We start from the raw sequence: 23,807 nt of genomic DNA, 5'->3' as shown, positions 1-23,807 counted from the left end.
TAACGTGACGCTTCAAATAAAGATTATTTTGGACCAGATGAAAGAAAGGCTCAAAAGCAGCGTGTGGCGAGTGAAGACTGGACTGGCTTGTCGTGCTCACCAGCCTCATAATAGACCTGAGACAGAAGTCCAGAGGGGTGTTTGTGCCCAGGTCTGTGGGGGTGTGCCCAGGTCTGTGGGGGTGTGCCCAGGTCTGTGGGGGTGTGCCCAGGTCTGTGGGGGTGTGCCCAGGTCTGTGGGGGTGTGCCCCTTTGGGACGAGGCATGTCAGATACATCAATCAGCTCCTACCAGACACCCTCACAAAACCTCTGTATCATCACGCCACCTCTGGTGATTCGGGGGCAGCGGTTTCCAGTGAAATGTTGGAGACCCCAATGAAAATTGGTACCCCTTTAAATAGACTTTGGCAGCGTGAAAGCTACTGCCGGGGATCGCTCTTTGGGTCCTAAAGCCAGTAGAAAGGAACACACCGCCGTCCTCATTTTAATGGCGTGGTTCCCACTACCGTAACACCGGAGTAGGCGCAAGATAATCTCTTCTGGACAAAGGGGCCATAGAGCATGTCCCCCCCCGCCCCCCCCCCCCCCCCCCCAGGCTAGAAGAGCCAGGCTATTACAGTCGATAAATTGCAAGGCGGACTGTGCAAGGTCAGGACAAGTTCCTGTTTTCCAGATTTACACCCTTGAGAGCGGGTTTGGAAAGGGTTTTTTTTATGAAGTTGAGGTGACCTCTTTGCCTTCTCAAGGAACAGTGTAATGTCCCCTCTTGCTCTCTCTAAATCACCATGCTCTTAGGAGTCCTGGTCAAGGTTCGTCATCAAGGGGCCTTGCCTCTTACTTGATAGCGCTGAACAGAGTTTGGTTCTCGGAAATGATATCTCTCCTCGACAACTCGCACTGGGCGATACCGAACAGGAGGACCTTCAGTCTCTAACGCAGGGAATAATATCGTTGTGGAGTTGTGGAATCTTCATCTAACGGACACTGGGTTTTCAGCTGATGTCTCAGAGACCACTCTCAGTGCTAGGGCTCCCTCCACTAGAGGAAGTTATGACAGTACATGGGGTGTCTTTGAAACGTGGTGCACTGCACGTAATGCAGATCCAGTAAACTGCCAGATCGCTTCAGTCCTGGACTTCCTGTGTTTATGTGGCCGCTTTATCGGCTTGCCACGCCTGGATTGATGGGGAGCCCCTTGGGAAGCGTCCTCTGCTCGCCCACTGAGGCCTTCAAGGGACTTAGCTTTAGTCTTAGCTTTAGTCCTTGAGGGTCTGGTTGAGACGCCCTTTGAACCTCTTGAGTCGGTGGCTGACAAGCTTCTGACTTTAAAGATGGTTTTTCTTATGGCTATCACTTCTTTGAAAACAATTGGAGATTTGCAGGCTTTGATGGTCTCGCCATCCTGCCTATAACCAGAGCGTTATTCTCTATATCAGTGTCACTGTTTCTGAAATCTTGAGTTTTCACACTTCACAATATTCCTCATTATAATAATTCATATGCAGAATAAAGGGGCGGGGCCTGGTTGAGTTAGTTAGTAGTGTGTTAAACTGGTGGTTATGGTAAGGGGCGGGACATTTCCCAAACACACTTGAAGCGCTCGACCAATCACAACACACTGCTCCAGCCGACCAATCAGAGCACAGTGTGCTTTTCAGAAGGAGGGGCTTCATAGAGACAGGAAGTAAACAGAGCGTTACTGACAGACTGGGAAGAGAGGAGCCGCAACAATGGAGAATATGAGGGAAATAATCAACATTCAAGCAGGAAAACCATTGAAAACCAAAAATAATGATATTTGCGGGACTTGTTGTGTCTGTGTGCGCAGGTGAAGTGGACACTGCGATACTAGCGAAGTGTAACCCGTGCATGTCCAGCCCCTGTCTGAACCACGGCAGCTGCGAGGCGGACCAGACGGACGGACACAGGTGCATCTGTCCTGAGGGATTCAAGGTGAGCGCACATAACACGTGACCAATGAGAACGCTGACAGACGGACGTGAAACGCTCATGCATTTCCTTTCACGTACAGGGCAAGAACTGTGAGACTGTGATCAACGCTTGTGTCAGTGAGCCGTGTAAGAACGGAGGAACGTGCCACATGTCCGGAGAAGAGGAAGGCTACAGGTGAACTATCCAGCTCACATTTTCTTATCGTTTAAAAACGTGTGGATTAGCTGAAAGCATGCAACAAAATATTATTTATTGTAGTAAATTCATCATGTTTTCATTTTAAAACAATTGTGTCCGTACAGCACTGCGTTACAGCTAAATTACTTGTTCGGAAAATTATATCACAGTATAAAAATTTAAACTCTGACTCAATGGAATCAGTTCCTCGACTTCATCAACCATTGATTTTACATCAAAACGGGATTGCAGTTGCAAAATTAATTTTAAAAAAATTCCAACACAAAGCCTTTAAAGTCCCCTGTGGTGAAAATCCAGCTTTTAATGTTGTTTATGTGTATATGTGGTGTTTTTAATATGCTTTAAGACAAACCATGTGTAAATTCATAAGTCGACAGCATTGCTGAGTATTTCCTCCTTAAAACTGCAGTGAACCAAAGACAGTCTCAAAAACACGCTTTGAAATCGCTGGTGTTTCTGACGTCACAAACTACCTTGTAACCAATCAGATCAACATGTGATCGTCAACCAGTGGATCTCTGAGCTGAGGGAGTGAGTGGAGGCGGGGCTCATTTGCATAATCATAGAACCGCGCATACTAAATGAGGCAAGGGTGTTGAGTTACATTCAAGATATTTTAAGGCATGAAAAAAAAATTCAAGGAAAAAAACACTTAAATATATGTAATTTTAGTGATCAAAGATGAGTTTTAAGTGATACAATTATTGACTACAGGGTGACTTTAAATTTACAGTTCTACAGTTACTGAATGTTATTTATTTAGGTAGGATAAATGTATGTAACGCATGATATAGTGTGTCAGTGTCCGAATTCCCTGCTTCAACAACAAGGAGAGTGGATTATTCCTGTAGGATCGAGCTGGACTCCAGGGCTCTTCAGAGTCGAGGAATCCACTCTTTTTCACCTCTTGCTTGTAAAATAAGCTGCAAAAACACACTGTGATTTGATGTCTTATATTTGATATTTTGGGTGAAATATGATGAGGACTTCTTCATGAAATTCATTCCCACAGTGCTTCGAAAGCTTGATCCCCAATTAAAACAATGTGTTTGTGTTTTCTCAGCTGTTCGTGTGCTGCAGGCTTTGAAGGTCCCGCGTGTGACACTGACACTGACGAGTGTGAAGATAACGACTGTCAGAACGGAGCGACCTGCATAGACGGGATCAACAATTACACATGTTTATGTGCCCCTTTTTACACAGGTACATGTTACGGCCCCAATATACTCACTGCGAAGGGGTAAAAAGAAAGTTTGAAACACCTTTGCTGTGATAAACTGTTAGAAAACACCCTGACTCCGCCCACATTTCTCTTAGCGAACATCTTGACTCTGCCCACATTTAGATGAATGAGTAAACATGAGCTGCTCTTTCCTCTCAATAACAGAATAAACACACAATAACAATGAGAAAACAGCAGTTCAGAAAGCATCTGATTATAGTGATGTGGAGATGTGTGTTCCAGCTCTGAGATTCAGATCTACAGTCACGTCGCGTTTACTCATACAGCACTTTATACAATAGATTGATTTTAAGCAGCAGCTTTACAGTATTAACCCTCTGGGGACCACAAACGCGCCCGCGCGTTTCGCTCGTTTTTTTTTTTTAGCAATGAAAATAAACACTAAATGCTCTGTTAATTTTGATCTTTCATTTTCGTGTAATACATCAATCGATCCTGTTCAGTTTCTATTTTTTTTCTGTATACTCACAATAAAAATAAAGTGTTTTGCTTTTTGACAAATAAAGAAAAATTAACATGATGCGATTTCTGCCTTCTCTCTGTCAGTAAACTCCCATTTGAAACGCGTTCGAAAATGATCTATAACTCCGCGAAAATTCAGTCAAACAGGCAAACAGACCCACGGGCATAAAGCTTGAGATCGCATCTTTTAAATGAAGTCATTTATATAAAAAACAAATATTCTCAGCTTCTGTAATCTGTATAAAAAGAGAGCGACTCCTGTCGAGCTCATTAGGAGCTCATTCACAGTAATGTGACCACTCCCCGGAGAGCGCGTGCTATTCAAACGCAAATTCTGAGAACTATTTCAGAGCTGTGAAACGCCCACATCAGCTGTAAACAAAGCGCGTCGCGACTCCTCGCGAGTGAGACATTATAGCCTACCTTATGGAGAAAAGATCCCTCAGAACAGTGCTGATGAGGAGCAATATCTCCTGAAATGAGGAGCAGATTCCGCTGAGGAGTGAGGTAGGCTGTTTTCTTTTCTCACGTGTGGAATAACGTTATGGAATAACGTTAGTGTAGGCCTATGTAAACCGCAAAAAGATGAATCGCATTTCTATAATATGACTCGCCTTTCTGTGAGATGAATGAAGGGGATATATTTGTAAAGACTGTTTAGCCTAAATATGAATCGCGCGTCTGTGTGTGAAAGAATAAACTGCTTTGCTATAGCCTACTGAGATGAGTAAAAATCGACTGGAATATGTTGAAATAAAATGTATTTGTATAAGCAACGTATTAAACTGCAAAAAAAATACTATTTTTGTCAAAAATAAATTCATAGACTAAGATGTTAGATGTTCCAATGTTGGCTATATTCAAACTAATGAATACATATGATAAAATGTAGGCCTATAATCTTTTTTTTATATTTTTTTTACAAAGAAAGAGTACACTTGAAATATTGTTGAAATTGTAATTATTGTTGTAATTGTAACATTTTTAATAAAATAGCAAAACATATTTACAAGAGAGATGTAAGCGAAATCTTAAATGGTCAATATAAGTCTTCTTCTAAATACATCTTTTGTCCTTGCATTGTGGCTCAGTCAGTGTCACACCTGAATGAATGGCTCATTATGCAGAGTGGGTGGGATCCTTGTAATCTAAGGTGTAAACTACTCCTCCCCCTCGCATATTGGCTTTCCAAGCAAAACCTGTTTTACACCATTTAAATCAATGTATTTTTTTTTGTGAACGATAAAGCAAGACTATTTTTACATCATTTTGAAGCTAGAACTCAAAGGGACAACATCCATTAGTCAAAAGTCTTGTGGACACATATGTAATATGTGTTTTGTGGTCTTAATTCAGCAACTTTCATTTTAATTTTTTCCAATAACCACGCATAAACATTATTCTCTTAAAAATACAAACATCTACATACACGTTGCTCGCATATTATGGTAGCCCTGTTTGTGCTATATAGAGTGAATTTACACCTTTGCCATTAACATGTTTATAAATAACTGAAAAAAGCACAAATGTCAAGGCATGTCAGAACATCTCAAGGACCCCAAAAACAGCTTGGTCCCCAGAGGGTTAAACATGAAAAACAGTGTCAGTGTCTCTTTCAGTCAGAATTACAGATTCAGTTTCTACTATAAAGCGGCTCTCCAGTGTGTTCCTGTTTTTACTCGCGTCTGAACAGAAGAAATGGAGATTTACAGCTCAAAGAAGGCGGAGCCTCAGAGCCACACCCACCTGTTACATCATCACCACACTGACCAATGGGAGTTTATAGGTGTTTACCAGCTGGAGAGAACTTTTCTGGAAAGTTCACTTTGGCAAATTGTTTTGAACTCCAGAAACGAATTTAGTTTTGGCTTGATTTTGTTCGAAATGATGTCTCACCAGTTCTTTTTTTCAATTTAGCCTGAAGTATATTGAGGCCCTTAGTATTACTGTCTGAACGTATACATTTGTTTTCTTTAAATCAAAGAATTTTCTAGTCTTTTGTCTTAAACTCTTGTAAGCTAATTGTTATATCACCAAACTTACAGATGTGTGTGTGTGTGTGTGTAGGGGAGATGTGTGAGGACATGGAGGATATGTGCGCTTCTACTCGCAGTCCCTGCAAGCACCAGTCAACCTGCTTCATCACAGTCACCGGCCCAAAGTAACCACATCTCTTTTAACCTCGTAGATGAGTCACAGCCTTTTAATTAAAGAGGATCTATTCTGTTTTTCTCCATCTTCATCTGTGTTTAGTGTGTAGTGTTGCTGTTTGATCATGAATAATCTCCAGTTCTTCTCTATATCAGTGTCAGTGTTTCTGAACTCCTGAAACGCCTCCATTCTTGAGTTTCTTCCGGGAACGAACACGTCACAATATTCCTCATTATAATAATTCATACGCAGAATAAAGGGGCGGGGCCTGGTTGAGTTAGTTAGTAGTGTGTTAAACTGGTGGTTATGGTAAGGGGCGGGACATTTCCCAAACACACTCGAAGCGCTCGACCAATCACAACACACTGCTCCAGCCGACCAATCAGAGTCGAAAATAATCAACATCCAAGCAGGAAAACCTGTTTTAGTAATGCCCAGAAACAACATCAAGACACAATAGGTCGTCTTTAACTAAAAAAATCAAATCTTTTCAAAGAGCTCCATAATGTTTGTGTACAGTGGTGTGTTTAACATGTGCACGTGTGTTTGATTCAGGTGTATATGTGCACCTGGTTATGTGGGTGACGACTGCAGTGTGAACTACGATGACTGTAAGGACCACAGGTGTCAGAATGGGGCGCAGTGTGTGGACGAGATCAACGGATACTCCTGTGTTTGTCCGAAGGGCTTCAGGTCAGTTCTATACACCATTATCTGTACATTTTAACATCTGTGGGATGAACCCCACGTCACCAGTGATCCAGACACTTCGTCTTTTGAAAGACTGAAACTACTGTCAGTGTTAGCATTTAAATAGCATTTTCTTTTGTTCTAGAGGGACTTTATCTGACTCGATAAGTGCAGAAGTTGAGGATGTGTTATGGTGACGTGGATCTGTACGCTGGAGTGCCTCACATTACTCGTGCAACTCCGTGGGATGAAGTGCTTTTGTTATGACCTAGACACCAACATAGAGTCGGCCCAGATCCGGCCCACATCTGGTGCGTGTGGAGTCCACATATACCAGATGTAGGCCGACACCATGTTGCTGTCTGGTGATATTCATCATTCAGAAGTCATTTTTGTTCCCTCAGTTGAGTGTTTAAAAAAAAAGCCAAACTTTCTCCAACTCTTTCACCGTTATTAGATTTAAGAAGTGTATAGTTGATCTCTTTCGGGAACTCATTTTACAGTCTGTGATCACCTGATCCTCGATGATTTCTTACTAGTCATCCAGAAAGCTGAGGTGACTTGCTTAAGACCTTACTTTGGACTGTATTGACGTCACTTTCCCGCCGGACTGAGTGGCAGAAGAGCTGCAGAGTGACTGGATTTAACAGGGGAAACCGAGAAAACGGCAGTAAAACAAATGATTATCAGTTTAAACTAAAGCTTGGACTCGATATAGTGTTCTTTACAATTTACCAAAGATCCAGTGATCATGGATATTGACATGCAGCAGGAATCGTGTTTCCTGACATTTATATGAGCCTGATTTCAACGCTGGGGAAAAACATAAAACAAATTTGCCTGTGAGTGTGAACGCTTTATATAAATACAGTATAGGTCTAAATCCATGTGATCACTCATATCAGTGTTATATATATCATCATATCGTCCAGCCCTAAAACTTGTGTAGTTTTTTATCAGTGTTTATTTAAAAACATCCAGTTATGCAGAATACACAATGGTAAATATTAAATTGATGAGTTGTCAATACAATATATAACAATACAATATATAGGGTGTGATTTTACCCCATAATTCAACATATTGACACAAAATGATAACTGTTAATCCTCCTTTCACTGCCTGGATCCAGTTTCTGTGAATCGCTGTGAATCCATTTGCTTCTCTGTTCTGTAGCTTTCAGCAGCCAGTCTGTGAAAATACACCTCAGATTTCTTGTCAAAGCTAGCTGTTCAATCTCAAAGCTCTTTCCCGTTTTAGATGTGCATACAGATGGCATTCACGCTGAAATCAAATGCTGCCACTCAGTGTGTGTAACCGCAGTCACTCCGGCCGATGGTGACGTCACACGCATAACCTCTATACAGCTTGTGCTAGAGGTTCGTCCGCACTCTCGGCAACAAGTCAAGCTTGTTCTCAGTTGGTGTTGGACTCCACCAAGGCTGTCCTACATGGACAGAATCTCAAGGCCCAGCTGAGGAGTGGAGTGGCCTCAGGGTGGCATTTGCTAACCGTGACCTTCAATGCACTCTCTGGCAGTTTGTGGCCAAGTGTGAAGCCTTTGGGATGAGAGTCTGGACCTCCATATCTGAGGCCATGGCATCATATCATTCCACCTGGTATTAAGATGCGTTTTGGTCGATCAGATCACAACTGGATGACGCTTAATACAGGTGGAAACTGGGTATAACACATTTTGAGCTTGTCCTCTTTCCACCACTTGCAGAGATAGTGGAAAACACATTCGACCGGATTGCTTTCTTGGTGTAAACACTCATGTGGTCGAATGTGTTCAAACAGCCCCTAAAGACCGTCTACTCTCCACCGACTGAACTAATGCGCATTCATTGCGGGACGTGTTATTGGGAAGTGCGCTTGTCAGACGGGATTTAAACTTGACGGAAGCAAAGGGACCCGCACATTGACCATCCCCTTAACGTAATCAGGACAGAAGCGGTCGAAAGTGGACGAACGAGACGGATCAAAACGCCAGGTGTAAACAGATATGTGTCTCACTCGTCTATTTGTGATCCGATCGACCAAAACGCATCTCAGAAAGAGGCCTCAGTCAGGAAGAGGTAGGTTGTCCTCTTTGCGTAAGAAGCAAGTTCCTTCTCTAAGTGCAGGAGTTTACGAACATATCTCGGGGTGTTGTTCATGAGTAAGGGCGGGTCAGAGCATGAGATCGGTGGGTGGATTGGGGCATTGGCAGCAGTAATGAGGTGACTGCACCCAGGGGCGGCCTTAAGCATCTGGGGGCCCGTTTCAATAACTAATATGGGGCCCTGCCCACATAAAATGTAAACATGAGCAGAAAAAGCAAGGATTCTTGTTGGTTTGCATCATATTATTTTATTACGCGCACTTTCAGCTTCATGAACAGGCACCACTGGCATATGTACGTTTCATTTCCTATTCAAATTATTTCCCTGCTCAAAAAAAACAACGTTTTTTTAACCTTACGGAAAAAAGGCAAAGTATAAACACATAAACTACCGGTATTTATTTACTTCAGATCACCGTTCGCGGGGGCGGTAAACATCGCCATGGTAACCGCGGCGCGACTCAAGTTCGACCAATCAGAGACGTCAGTGTTTTGCTTAGAATAAATATCCTAGGGAGAAAATGAATGGGATTTTCCTGTTCTGTTGGGGGCCCCCTTGGAGGGCGGGGCCCGTTTCAATTGAAACGGGTGAAACATAGGTAAGGCCGCCTCTGACTGCACCAGCTGTAATGGTGAACCAGACAGCAACATCAGGGGCTTTCGCACCGGAGGAACCTTTTCATAGTTCCTAGAACAATTGGCGGAAGTACCCGGATTTTGGCGAAACTAACTCTACGAACATGGAACAGTGATGGATGGGCCTCTTAATCTTTACGCTGAGGAGAAAATCCAACGCAACTTTAAGGGGACCAAGAGAAACATGATTATGTATTTCTGCTCAGTTAACAACACTGGACATCAACCACACGGCATACGCTAAGACCTTTTCATATACTGTCTACTTTCTATGTATAACAGTTCTGTCTAATAACGTATTAGACTAGCCTGACAAGCCAGACCCACATCAAGATGTTAGGTCTGGGAACTCAACATTGGCAGGGCTCAATCCGAGGGGCGGGATAAACGGTTGTCTTTCAGATTCCCTCTGCATGCAATAGGATAGCGCTACAACCAACCAGAGCGTTTTCCCTCCAGTGGAGCTAGTTGATAGATTAAACTTTTGCCGTATCCGATCGACAAAACTCCGAACACATCTTTGTTCTTTTCTCAAAGAAAAGCTTAACTCCAAGTCCTCCAGAGTCGCGGCCAAAGCCGATTGGAAAGACCACTGTTCGCCAGCAGCTCTTCTTTGTTTTCAAGTAGCAGGGAATTCATGCGGAACCGTCGCAACTCTGCCGTCATTATGTTAAGCCCGCCCACCGACTCTATACACGACGTGATTGGCCCGACTAGAGTTTGTTTTTTCCAGCTAGCAAGCCAACAGAGAGTTGCTAGACGACACTGGCTGCAAAATAAAATTTGCTGCCGCTAGGGTGCGTCTAGATTTCTAGGCTAGTGTAATAAGGTTCGTTGCTGTGATGGTGTAGGAAGGAAGAAGACAGGGGTCGGCTGACTGGGACACTCACTTTATTTCTCAGTTTCAAATAAACAAAAGGGTGCGCACAAAGCGCCTTCACCGTGGTTTAAAAACACACAGCTTCTCAAACAACAATAAACTCAGCATTCAGTTCTCTCAGTCCATATCAGCGTCCTCGTGAGGTCCCAGTCCGAAGCTCTCTCGTCCTCTCTCTCGCTCTCCCCGGTTATATGCGGTCTCTCCACGCCAATTACTGCAATCAGACACAGGTGTTCATCATCTGCACTTGACCTACTTACTCACCGCTCGGCCCCCTCCTTTCTCTCCCGCTACAGACTTCGCGAAACCACGCCCCCCTCGCCACATACCCCCACCGCCCGACTCAGGCCGGGGAGCCATCCGGCCTGCAGCCTCCCCCCCCCTCCTCCTGGAGAGGAAGTCAGCCACAGTCATCTGTGCACCCGGCCTGTGGATCACCTGGAACTTAAAAGGCTGTAAAGCTAGATACCAACGAGTGATCCGCGCGTTGGTATCCTTCATGCGGTGGAGCCACTGCAGGGGAGCGTGGTCCGAACAGAGGGTGAACTCCCGTCCCAAGAGGTAGTAGCGGAGGGTGAGGACGGCCCACCTGATGGCTAAACACTCTTTTTCAATGGTGCTGTACATCGTCTCTCTCTTTGAGAGCTTCCGACTGATGTACAGCACCGGCCGCTCCTCACCCCCCACCTCCTGGGACAGGACTGCGCCCATCCCTCTGTCCGATGCGTCGGTCTGTAGAATAAAAGGGAGAGAAAAGTTAGGGGCATGTAAGAGTGGGCCGCCACACAAAGCAGCCTTTATCTGAGTAAAAGCCTGCTGACACTGCTCCGTCCACTGAACCGTATCTGGTACCTCTTTTTTAGTCAGATCAGTCAACGGGCTGGCGAGGTCCGAATAATTAGGCACAAACCTTCTATAATATCCCGCCAGCCCCAAGAACTGTCTAACCTCCTTTTTGGTCTTGGGTCTTGGACAAGTTGCAACTGCTGCCGTCTTGTCAATTTGGGGACGCACCTGTCCATGACCCAAGTGAAAGCCCAGATATCTAACTTCCACCCGCCCAACAGCACACTTCTTCGGGTTGGCCGTGAGTCCAGCCCTTCTCAGCGTCTTCAGGACAGCCCGCAAATGCTGCATATGCCGCTGCCAGTCACCACTATAGATGATGATATCATCCAAGTAGGCAGCAGCATATGCAGAATGCGGCCGGAGAATTCTGTCCATCAGACGCTGAAACGTTGCTGGAGCCCCGAACAAACCGAAAGGAAGGGTGACAAATTGGTGTAATCCGAACGGCGTGGTGAAAGCTGTCTTTTCTTTGGACATGGGTGATAAGGGGATCTGCCAATATCCCTTCGTTAAGTCCAGTGTCGAATAAAAATGAGCAGTACCCAGCCGATCAAGCAATTCGTCAATCCTAGGCATTGGATAAGCGTCGAATTTCGACACAGCATTCACCTTCCTGTAATCCACACAGAATCTGATCGAGCCGTCCGTTTTAGGAACTAAAACTATCGGGCTAGCCCAGTCACTGTTGGATTCTTCTATTACTCCCATTTCCATCATTGACTCTAATTCGCTCTGCACTACTTTTTTTTTGTGTTCTGGCAGGCGGTACGGCCGGCTGCGAACTACCACCCCCGGCTCGGTCTCAACGTGGTGCTGAATGAGATCTGTCCGACCAGGCAGAGGCGAAAACACATCAGCAAATTCTGCTTGTAAATTCTTTATGTCAGTGAGTTGGGATGGTGAGAGGTGGTCTCCCCCAGGGTCCAGAACGAGGGATTGAGTTTTTATAATCGCTTCTGGACCGAGATCCTCCTCTCCGCTCACCACCATCGCCAACAGCACTGACTCCACCTCAGACCATTTTTTAAGGAGATTGAGGTGGTATATTTGATGTGCCCCGCCCCTATCTGTTCGTATTACCTCATAGTTGAGATCCCCAACTCGCCGTGTGACCTCGAAGGGTCCTTGCCACTTTGCGAGTAATTTCGAACTAGAAGTGGGAAGTAATACAAGCACTTTCTCTCCCGGTGCAAATTGACGCAGTCTAGCCCCCCTGTTGTACAACCGACTTTGTCTGTCCTGAGCCTGTAACAAATTCTCCATGGATAGCCGCCCCAAAGTGTGGAGTTTTGTTCTCAGGTCCATGACATACTGAATTTAATTTTTGCTATTTGAAGGTCCGTCCTCCCAAGTTTCTCTAAGGACGTCCAACACCCCGCGAGGCTGACGTCCATAGAGAAGCTCGAAGGGGGAAAACCCCGTGGAGGCTTGGGGGACCTCCCGTACAGCGAACAAGAGGGGTTCTAACCATTTATCCCAATTTTTGGCGTCTTCCTGTACGAACTTTCGAATCATGGTTTTCAACGTGCGATTAAACCGTTCTACCAGGCCGTCTGTCTGTGGGTGATAGACACTGGTACGAATCGCTTTAATGCCCAATAACTCGTAAAGTTCGCGTATGGTTCGTGACATAAACGCCGTGCCTTGATCGGTGAGAATCTCTTTCGGGATTCCCACCCGGGAGATCAATTGAAACAGTGCACTCGCCACACTCTTAGCGGAAATAGTGCGGAGTGGAACTGCTTCGGGATACCGCGTTGCATAGTCCACCAGGACCAATGCAAAGCGGTGTCCCCGTGCTGACCGTTCTAATGGCCCGATGAGGTCCATACCAATTCGCTCAAAGGGGGCCTGCATTAAAGGAAGTGGGCACAAAGGTGCTTTTGGGTTAGCCGGTGGGTTTACCAACTGACATTCACGACAAGACGCACACCACTTGCGCACGTTCTCGTGAATGCCCGGCCAAAAGAATCGGGCCATGAGACGGTTTAGTGTCGCTGTTTGTCCTAAATGCCCGGCCATTGGATTACAGTGAGCCGCCTGAAAAAGCATTTCCCGGCGGCTTCGCGGAACTAATAACTGAGTTGTATCCTGTTTTGACTGGGCGTCTTGGGTCACCCGATACAACTTATCTTTTAAAATTGAAAAATAAGGATAGGAGAGCGGTTGGTCAGGGTGGAGAAGCTGGCCATCGATGGATCGAACCTGATCAAAAGCATGTTTTAGTGTATCATCCTGGGACTGCTCCAGGGGAAAATCATCGCGCTCTGGAAAGTTGATTCCTCCCAAACCGCTCTGTTCCCCTGAAACAGTACCCAGAGGTTCCAACTCAGCTTCACCCAGCTGAGCAACCGCCTCTTTTCCTTCCATTTTTTCCCAAGAAGCATCCGTACACAAAAACCCTAATAATTTATTAAAGTCTGGCCAATCAGTTCCCAAAATTAACGGATGCCGGAGGTGCGGATTAATTGCTACCTCCACACTATGTTTTTGACCCCTAAATTGAATTTCCATGGGCAATCTAGGATAATCCACCACATCCCCGTGCACACACCTTACCTTAACCATGCGGCCATTATCCAATGCCTTAGGTTGAATCAGGCTTTGATGAATGGAGGTTTGGTTACAACCTGAATCCACCAAAGCCTGATAGGTACCCCCCTTGATACTCACAGGTATCTGATACTGGCCAGCTTGATCGGGGGCAGCTCGTGGGGCGTCGGCGACCCGGATCAGTGTCCCCACCTCCATCACTGGACACCGATCTATGAAGTGACCTGGGTCCCCGCAGCGCCAACAAGCCGGCCCAGGCTTCCCCTCTACTCTGTGGGCAGGAAGCGGGTCAAGGCATTGGCGTGGAGAGAGCGCCGCCGCCGCTTGCGGAGGACCCGACCCAGCAAATGAGCCCCCTCCCCGGGTAAAGGCTCTGGATGGAGCCGCCGGCTCGCTCTGGCTCCCCATCCTCCACCGTGGTAGGGGTTTCGGTGGCAGTCCTCCCCGAGTCCTGGGGAGGGGAACGGGCCTAGAGGGAGAGGGAGAGAGAGAGAGAGGAAGAGAGGCAGATGGTAGAGGCTCGCCGACCCCTGGACACGCCACCATTTGGTCCTCCGCCAGCTGGATGGCCTGATTCAGCGACGTCGGGCGGTGGCACTGGACCCACTCTGCAGTTCTCTTTGGCAGTCTTGAGATGAACTGCTCCAGTACCACTCGGTCGATGATTCCCTCGACGTCGCTTCCATCGGCCATCAGCCACTTGCGGCAGGAGTCCCGGAGCTGTTGTGCCATGATGAAGGGCCGGCCGGACTCGTCGAGGCTCAGGGTCCTGAACCTCTGACGGTGTTGTTCTGGGGTCCGGCCGACCCGCTGCAGTATGGCACGTTTCAGGTCTTTATAGAACAGGAGATTCTGGACTGGCAGTTGGTGTGCGGCTACTTGTGCTTCCCCGGAAAGCAACGGGATGAGCCGCATTGGCCAGTCCGTGGAGGGCCATCCCCTGTCCTCCGCTGACCTCTCGAAGAGGTCCAGGAAAGCCTCGGGGTCATCCTGCGGCCCCATCTTGTTTAGAGGCAGCGGTGAGGACGTATCTTTCGGTGTTTGGGGGACGGCCCTAATCTCCCGGTCTATCCAGCTCCGGAACAGCTCGCGGTCTTCATGCTGGCCTCGGAGGAGCGCTTCAAAACGATGGTCTTGCTCCTCCTTTATGGCCAGCAGCTGTCGATGTTGTTCTTGGTGAAGACCAGCGAGCGTCTGGATGATGTCCGCAAATGGCGAGGCTGGCGGGTTTTGCATGGCGGCGATGATCTTCTTTCTCAGCAAACTCAGCATTCAGTTCTCTCAGTCCATATCAGCGTCCTCGTGAGGTCCCAGTCCGAAGCTCTCTCGTCCTCTCTCTCGCTCTCCCCGGTTATATGCGGTCTCTCCACGCCAATTACTGCAATCAGACACAGGTGTTCATCATCTGCACTTGACCTACTTACTCACCGCTCGGCCCCCTCCTTTCTCTCCCGCTACAGACTTCGCGAAACCACGCCCCCCTCGCCACAGCTAGTATTAGACAAGAGTGTTAGACAGATCGTAAACTAATGAACATGGAGAATGCGAGTACTGTGAGCTCAGGCTCTGGCGTTCTCAGCGCCGTCAAAATAAAGATCACAACAACAAGAGCGGTTTACGTCACTTCAGAGTTCCTACTGCGAATGCAACCAGGAAAACTTTCCTAAGGGAGCCATTAGTTCTCAGGGAACCACCGTGAAGGGTAGTTCCTAGAACTATCCGGTGCGAAAGCCCCTATAGTGTCGGCCCAGATCCGGCCCACATCTGGTATGTGTGGAATCCATGTGGAGCTGAGCATGTGCGCAAAACTCTCAATTGACCAATGAATCAGTGTTCCTGACCCTCACCTATGGTCATGATCTTTGGATAGTGACCGAAAGAGCGAGATTGCGGGTACGAGTAGCTGATTTAAGTCCTTGGTCATGGTTTATTTTACAGTGAGCGTGTTCTGGCTGTTTGCAGTGCTGCTGGTTACCAGGTAAGATTAGGTGATGGCACTGTGGATGTTTTTTGTGCTGCTTCAGGTGTCCACAACTTTTCCCTATAACCACCTGTGTGGGGTTCCAATGGTGTGTATTGTCATCTTTAAGATATTTAATTGATTGTGTGTCTGCTATTATCTACAAATGTGATTCAGACATTGAGAGAAGAAAATCCCACATTAATCTGCAAATTGCAGTTTCATGCATGCTTCTAATAGATGTTCACTCCAGCAAAGGAACATGCACGACTGAGAAAATCACAATCAAATTTGATCTGGAACATTTTGTGTGCAGTGGACAGCTCTGTGAAGTGCCATCGACTCCGCGCTCTCTCTGCGAGCTGGCCGACTGCCAGAACAACGCCCCCTGTGTGGAGCGGGGCGGTCATCCACTGTGCCAGTGCCTGGCAGGGTTTGGTGGACCACGCTGTGAAAAGTTGGTCAGTGTCAACTTCGTGGACCGAGACTCCTACCTGCTACTGAGTGACCTGAAGAACTGGCCTCAAGCCAACATCACGCTACAGGTATTCAACCAAGCCCGAACTTTGAACAAACACTGGATGAAATTTGTCAGTGTTGTTGTATAACATTTTTCACATGGCATCAGGTATACAGAATTAATTAAATCAGCTGTGTATAGAGGTTTTGTAAGTAGCTGTGCCTTATAACAGGTTACCAGTCTAGTGACAAGGTCTGTTTCTTGGCAAAGGCAAACTAGGTGGTCACTGCGGTCAGATTGGTTTTGCTTTATTTTGATGATCTCTTTACCACAGTCTGTTGACTATAAGTAACTTTGCACCTACATGTCTACTAGCTCTCATTAGAGTATTAATAGACTGGTAGGGTTAGGGTTAGAATAAGTTGACGTACTTGCAAAGTTGCTTATAGTCAGTATAATGTCGGTTGGAGGACCGTCACAATAAAGTGTTTGCAGATATTAAGCAAACAGTCTACTAATACCTCTAATGAGAGTTAGTTGACACTTAGATCCAAAGTTACTAATAGTCAACAGAATGTTCATCAAAGTGTTACAATCAGATTTATCTTTTGATGATAGATTTTTGGTTTTGTCTACAGGTGTCCACAGCAGAAGACAACGGCATTCTTCTGTACAATGGAGACAATGACCACATTGCTGTGGAGCTTGATGAAGGTCATGTTAAAGTCAGCTATGACCCTGGCAGCCAACAAAGCCATGCAATCTACAGGTGAGCTAGAGTTGTTTGAATTAAAATCGAATGTTGGCATGCAGGGACATTATTAATTATGAAGATGTGCACGATATTGATAAATCCATGATAATGCTTTAAAAATTATTATTTGAGAATAAAAGGTAAGATGGAATAAGATGCACCATTTATTTTTTTGACCATTGATGTCACTAAAAGTCATTTTAAATTTCCACTCAGCAAACTACTACAAATTAAACACTGTTGATGCAAATTTAATATGGAATCAATAATCTTTCATGTTTGTTTTACACTCAGTACTGAGACCATCAATGATGGTCAGTTCCACACTGTAGAACTGGTGACCTTTGACCAGATGGTGAACCTTTCCATAGATGGTGGCATCCCAACAACCATGGACAGCTTTGGTAAAGTGCAGCCCTTGAGGGGAGAAGCTCCACTATATGTGGGAGGTAGGAGTGCATATCTGTCTCCATCACAGCCATCGTGACTGTGCAATGCTGTCAATCACCAATGAAACCACCTAGACATGACACATGCTCTCTGTTCCATTGCTCTTGGTGAATGCACAAGTAGAGTGAAACAAAAGCTGAAAAGTTCTAGGCCTGATCATGGTTGAGTATCCCCAGACACCAACATAGTGTCGGCCCAGATCCGGCCCACATGTATTCCACACGTACCAGATGTGGGCTGGATCTGGGCAGACTCTATGTTGCTGTCTGGGGATCTTCAATCCAGCTTCTGGAGGTCAAGTGTCATGCAGAGTTTAGCTGCAACTCTAATCAAGGTCTTCCGGATTACCAGAAACCTATAGGTAAGTGGGTTTGAGCAGGGTTGGAGCTAAACTCCGCCAGGACCGGATGTGAAGAACCTTGGTATACTGTTACTCTACTCATATTTGATGGATGAGAGGCCATCCAAGAGTGCTGACCCAGACAGCAACATGGAGTCGGGCCAGATCTGGCACACATCTGGTAAAATAGTAATTAATAATAATTAGTTACATTTATATAACGTTTTTCTGGGTACTCAAAGCGCTTTACACATGGAAGGGGGGGGGGATCTCCTCAGTCACCACGGCAGCCATAGTGTGCCAGAACACACACCACACACACACACACACACACACACACCAGCTTATTGGTGGAGAGGAGACAGAGTGATGAAGCCAATCAGTATGGGGATGATTAGGAGGCCATGATGGGCAGAGGCCAATGGGCAAATTTGGCCTTTTTGGGATTTTTAATGACCACAGAGAGTCAGGACCTCGGTTTAACGTCTCATCTGAAGGACGGTGCTCTTTGACAGTATAGTGTCCCCGTCACTACACTGGGGCGTTAGGACCCACACACACCCCAGGGTGAGCAGCGCCCCCTGCTGGCCTCACTAACACCTCCTCCACAAGCAACCTAGTTTTCCCAGGAGGTCTCCCATCCAGGTACTGACCAGACTCAACCCTGCTTAGCTTCAGTGGGCAATCCATGTGTGGAATCCACGTGTACCAGATGTGGGCCGGATCTGGGCTGACACTATGTTTCTGTCTGGGACCCCCCCGCACAGCATTAGCCGTAACTGGCATCAGTGTTCAGCTGCATGTGTGTTACTTCTTCCCAACTCTGCTCTCACAGCACTTTCTCTCTCTTAACAAGGCATGCCGGTCAGCGTCCACCCCACGGCTCCTCGTGTTTGGCAGATCCAAAACGGCTCCAGTTTCCACGGGTGCATTCAGAACCTTTACATCAATAATGAGCTACAAGACTTCACCAAAACCCAGATGAAGCCTGGTGTGGTGCCCGGATGTGAGCCCTGCCGAAAGATATACTGCCTGCACGGCATCTGCCAGCCCAACACTGCCACGGGCCCCGTGTGCCACTGCCAGCCCGGGTGGAGCGGGCAACACTGTGACCAGCCCTCAGCCAACCCCTGCCTGGGCAGCAAGTCAGTCCAGTTCCTGAAGAGAAATATGCCGATCCGACATGCAACACGTAATGCTCTAATTCTGTCATTGGCTTTGCACAGGTGTGTCCACGGAAGGTGTATTCCCATGGACATGCAGTCGTACCGGTGTGAATGCCAGGAGGGTTTTCATGGAGCCCTGTGTAACCAGCAGGAGGAACTCTTCAACCCATGCAGAAAACTGCAGTGCAAACACGGCCACTGTCAGATCTCTGACAGCGGAGAGGCCTACTGCCACTGCGAGGCGGGCTACAGCGGGGAGCTCTGCGACAAGGGTAAGAGAACAGATGCACAACGCATGTGAAGTATAGAACTTACTGAACCAATCCAGTAAAATGTTTCACTGTTTCAAAGCACTTGAAACAACACAAACTTGACTACCCAAAAATGTAAATTAGCCCATGATTTCCACTCACCTTCAAGCCATCCTCGGTGTATATGACATTCTTCTTTCAGACAAACACAAACATTTAAAAAATGTGATGCTTTGAGCGGAATCATGAACACCTCTGATTACCAGATCAGATATGTCTGTGAAAACACATGGCTCACACAAATACAGACGATGATCAAAACGATGATCAAAACACAGATGGAGATCTGTAGAAGATGCGTCCTACGTTAGATAGCGAATACACTCATTGGTGGAACAACGCGTCGACGGCAGGGAAGCCTTGCGTCATAAATGCCGGGGAAATAGTAAAAATTGTAAAGAGATCCAAAATTCTTCATTGAATTTTGAAACGGTTTAACGAAACTTTGTTTCCTGAAATCACATGACTTTAGCAGTTTGATACATGCTCTGAAACAAATGATATGCAAAGGTTTCGGAAGCTTCACACAGCAGTGGTTAGAAAGCGGCCATCGCTGTGGATAGATCCTTCAGCTTACTGTTATTAACTCTTTCCCCGCCACTGACGGGAATCTCTGGCTTTCCGTGTTTTTGCTCTTACTGTACATGATAGGGGGCGCTATTACGCATCACAGTCCAGCTTAAGTACATCCAGTGGTTTATTTTTGTTGTAATGAAAAGTTATTAATTTAGTTAATTTAAATTCAATTTAGTTAATTAAACTCAGTTCAGTTCTCATTTAATGGTGTCAATTCAGGAGATCAATAATATTGTTGAATATTAAATTAAATGTGCTTTTGTTTGCCGTTTGTTCTGTTGTAGAGTCCGAGTGCCACGGGGAACACGAATTTCTCAGCTTTTTCTTCAAAAAATTTAACTTTTTTTAATTTGTTTTTATAAATATATTTATTGAACATTTTCCAACTTTAACAAAGCAAAACACAAAATCCAACCACGATAAAAAAAAAACAAAAAAAAAAAACAGCATAAATGGTACCAAGCACATTTAACCTCGGCCACCTAAAAAAAAAAAAAAAAAGGGACATTACAATTTCAAAAACATTCTGTTCTCACTAAAGGGACTTGAGTGGGAAAAACTTTCTGCAGAATAGTTGACAATTCAGCCCCTAGATTATTGATAAAGGGTTTCCAGACACTATAAAATTGGTCTGGCTGACCATTAACTAAACAAGTTAAGTTTGGAATAAGTTCCATCGAAATCTTGTGCCAACCCGATATAGTCGGAGTCTTGTCACTTATCCACCTCAGTAATGTGTTTTTCCTAGCAGCAAAAGTAAGAAGATTATACAACCTTTTTTCTTCAGATAAAATCAAAGCTTTATCAGGCAGACCAAGGATCAAAAATAAGGATCCAAAACCAACTCCTTATTAAAGATATTACTCATTTCAGAAACTATCTTGGCCCAATAGATTTGTATGGAAGCTTGTTTCCGCCACAAAATAAAACATTTTAAAAGATAATTGCGAATTTTATCTCACAATTGCGAGTTTACATCTCGCAATTCTGACTTTATTTCTCAGAATTACGAGATATAAAGTCAGAATTGCGTGAAATAAAGTCGCAATTGTGTGTTATAAAGTCAGAATTCTGACTTTTTTTTCGCAATTGCGACTTTATATCACGCAATTCTGACTTTATAACACATAATTGCGAGTTTATATCTCGCAATTCTGACATCTTTTCTCAGAATTGTGAGATATAAAGTCCAATTCTAAGGAAAAAAAAGACACTTTTTTTTTTTTTACCTCAGAATAGTTTATATCTCACAATTCTGACTTTATAACACGCAATTGCGACTTTATATCATGCAATTCTGACTTTATATCTCGCAATTCTGACTTTATTTCTCAGAATTGCGACTTTATTTCTCAGAATTGCGACTTTATTTCTCACAATTCTGAGAAAAAAGTCACAATTCTGACTTGATATATCGCAATTGTGAGAAAAAAAGTCAGAATTGTGAGATAAAAAGTCGCAATTATTATTATTTATTTATTATTCAGTGGCGGAAACAAGCTTCCATAGATTTGTAACTGATTACATGACTAACTTTTTTTTTTTTAATGAAACTTCTATTCATATTCATACCAAATATTCTGGGGGCCATGAAACTTTAGTGAAAATGATCAAAAATGCTAACGCTAGCTGGCAACTTCTTTCATAAAAACGCTGGCAGGGAAAGAGTTAAATGTGTCTTTTGTTTGCCGTCCTGCTGTAGAGTCCGAGTGCCACGGGGAGCCGGTGCGGGACTTCTACCAGGTCCAGCGGGGTTACTCCATCTGCCAGACCACACGCATGGTGTCGTGGGTGGAGTGCAGCGGCGTCTGCGGCTCCGGCTCCTGCTGCACCAGCCAGCGCATGAAGAGGAGAACACACACCTTCGAGTGCAGCGACGGCTCGTCCTTCAGCGAGGAGGTGGAGAAGACCGTCAAGTGTGGCTGCGCGGGGTGCATGTAGACCACAACACCACAGAAAGAGCCATCACAACAACACAGCAACTGACAAATACAGACATACCCCCGCCCCACCCCACACAACCGTTATATTCCCACCACAACCTGACATCTCAACCCGTACAGGGTCAAATAACACCAACTCTGCTGACAGAAGGGCAAGCGGAGGCTTGTTTTAGGCCTAAAGCAGAACATTAGTCATGTATTAGAAGAAAATGATGACTCTCTCTGCAGTGCTGGACGTGTATTTGAGCAGATAACGCTCCAAAATGGTGATGAAAGGAACATGCACTATATGTATGATATACCCGTGTGGGAAATACATCCTCAGCGACACGCTGGTAACGTAGAGCATGTGAATCACAAGTACGGCGGGAGATTTTGCATGGAACCACATGCTGTCAAACCAGATATTTCCAATGGTTTTGTGTGTTATGGGACTCTTCCACTCATTAATAAACTACACGGGGGGGCCAAAACCACCCAGAAGCCCCTCCATCTGAACGTGAAGAGACACTCCTGGCGCCGTAGCGTAGAGTTACCCTTCGGGAGCTTCTTTATAATAGTTCGACTTTCAATAGATCGAGAAAGAAGGATCTATTCCATAGTGTTTTGTCATTCCATTACCTCAAACAGAGCCTGGACCGAATGTAAGGGAGAGCTGAAATCAAGCGCTAGATAGATCTCGTCACGCCGTCGTCTAAGATGCATGCTCATCGTCATGTGATGTCCGGATTGTGGTTAATGTTAGCACTGCCGAGCCATCGCTTACCGAACCGCTGCTGAGTGTGCAGTGCCACTGCAGTTGAACAGGGGTCAGAGGTGAAGCTGTTTGAGGGGTACAATATGATGACTATGGGTTATGACCACGACACTGTACACGCCGACCTCCCATCCACTGACGTGACCGACTCCGACAGTATTACCTCCGCGCTCACCATCGCCACGAACATCGTCCTAGAATTAAACCGCGAATAAGTGCAGTTTGGCTTATTTCATTTAATTTCGGTGGGTGTTTGTTTTTCCGCTTTGATTTCCTTTTCCTAACTTCCCTAGACCTTCACTTTATACAGAAATGCTTAACAGATTCTAATATATATTTGTATTTCATTTTGGTATAGTATTTTTATATGTTAAAGAATAAATTTGTTTTCAGGATTTTATTATCAAGACAGCAGTGTGAAATTTGGTGACTTTTTGGGTGTTTTATTCGGTCATTTATTTCACTTGCTTACACGGGCCACAGTGGGTTAAACTGGCCGAAAGCATAGATAATAATTAGCCTATTAGCCTTATCGTAATAGGAGCCAGTGTTGATTGATTGTTTCGGAAGGTTTTTTTTATTTTATTTCATTTTTATTGTAAATGTTGTCTTCCATGTGAATACCACATTTAAAATATCTTTGTGCTTGATTTTTGTAATTATTTATTTTAAGACCTGTCCAGATAGAAAGCAGATTTTGAGTTGTGAAGAAAGCCAAGAGGAAAAAGAGGTTATTGAGATTAAGGCATTTTTAATAGTGTAATTACCATCCAGTCCTCATAATAAAGAGCAAGTCAATTGCTCAGAAAAATGCAGTCATGTTTTAGTTAATTCTTCTTTAGTGAAGTGGCACTATTTGAGAAGTAATTCAATTCTCCATACATTCATTGAACCACATGGTTGGTGTTTCCATAAAGCAAACATCAGCCGGTCTTCTAACTCTACGGTGGATACTTATTGCTCTTATTGTACATTGAGGAACTGGGAACGAAAGCCGATGTGAATGTCATGTGATCGCTTCAGTGCATACGAATCATTGGAAAGCGTTACAGACTTTTCCTGTAGATTTCATTGGTCTGAGCTTAACCTTGTGCCAATCACAACCATTGCATCATGAACTCGAGAAACTCTATTGTGAAAGATACTGTCGCTGTTGCATATAGAACATTTAAGAGCTCTTGCTGTTTATTCTCCTGATGTTACGTTGATAGTTACATTGACTAACTGCAGTTACTCCGAATGTAAGTAGCGCCACCAAAATGTTTACTGAACTTCCTCCTTTTTCATTCATTAAAATGTGTGATTATATCAGTGTCTACGTCTGCTTTATCAAAACCACAAGAAGTTTCCAGCAGCAGAATATTTGGTTC

At 45.0% G+C, this 23,807-nt stretch overlaps 1 protein-coding gene across 2 annotated transcripts in view; it reads left to right on the top strand.

Moving 5' to 3' along the window:
* slit1a (slit homolog 1a) overlaps positions 1 to 23,745 on the top strand; it is a 101,898-nt gene extending 78,153 nt beyond the window's left edge. The window contains exons 27-37 of one of the 2 annotated variants that reach the window (XM_084093304.1): positions 1,830 to 1,954; positions 2,034 to 2,128; positions 3,216 to 3,355; positions 5,925 to 6,018; positions 6,564 to 6,701; positions 15,997 to 16,225; positions 16,779 to 16,909; positions 17,189 to 17,343; positions 18,541 to 18,829; positions 18,911 to 19,122; positions 21,440 to 23,745. In XM_084093304.1, coding sequence (XP_083949430.1) covers positions 1,830 to 1,954; positions 2,034 to 2,128; positions 3,216 to 3,355; positions 5,925 to 6,018; positions 6,564 to 6,701; positions 15,997 to 16,225; positions 16,779 to 16,909; positions 17,189 to 17,343; positions 18,541 to 18,829; positions 18,911 to 19,122; positions 21,440 to 21,678 — 1,847 coding nt within the window. In that variant the 3' untranslated portion in view covers positions 21,679 to 23,745. Of the gene's footprint in view, positions 1 to 1,829; positions 1,955 to 2,033; positions 2,129 to 3,215; positions 3,356 to 5,924; positions 6,019 to 6,563; positions 6,702 to 15,996; positions 16,226 to 16,778; positions 16,910 to 17,188; positions 17,344 to 18,540; positions 18,830 to 18,910; positions 19,123 to 20,021; positions 20,102 to 21,439 lie in introns of those variants that run through there. The other variant, XM_084093303.1, reaches the window with a different exon arrangement.
* The last annotated feature ends 62 nt before the right edge of the window (positions 23,746 to 23,807 follow it).

Source organism: Abramis brama (genome assembly GCF_963993115.1).
Source record: "Abramis brama genome assembly, chromosome: 19".
Classification (NCBI taxonomy): Eukaryota; Metazoa; Chordata; class Actinopteri; order Cypriniformes; family Leuciscidae; genus Abramis; species Abramis brama.
Note: the sequence above shows the minus strand (reverse complement) of the source record. Positions and strands in the feature narration are given on the sequence as shown.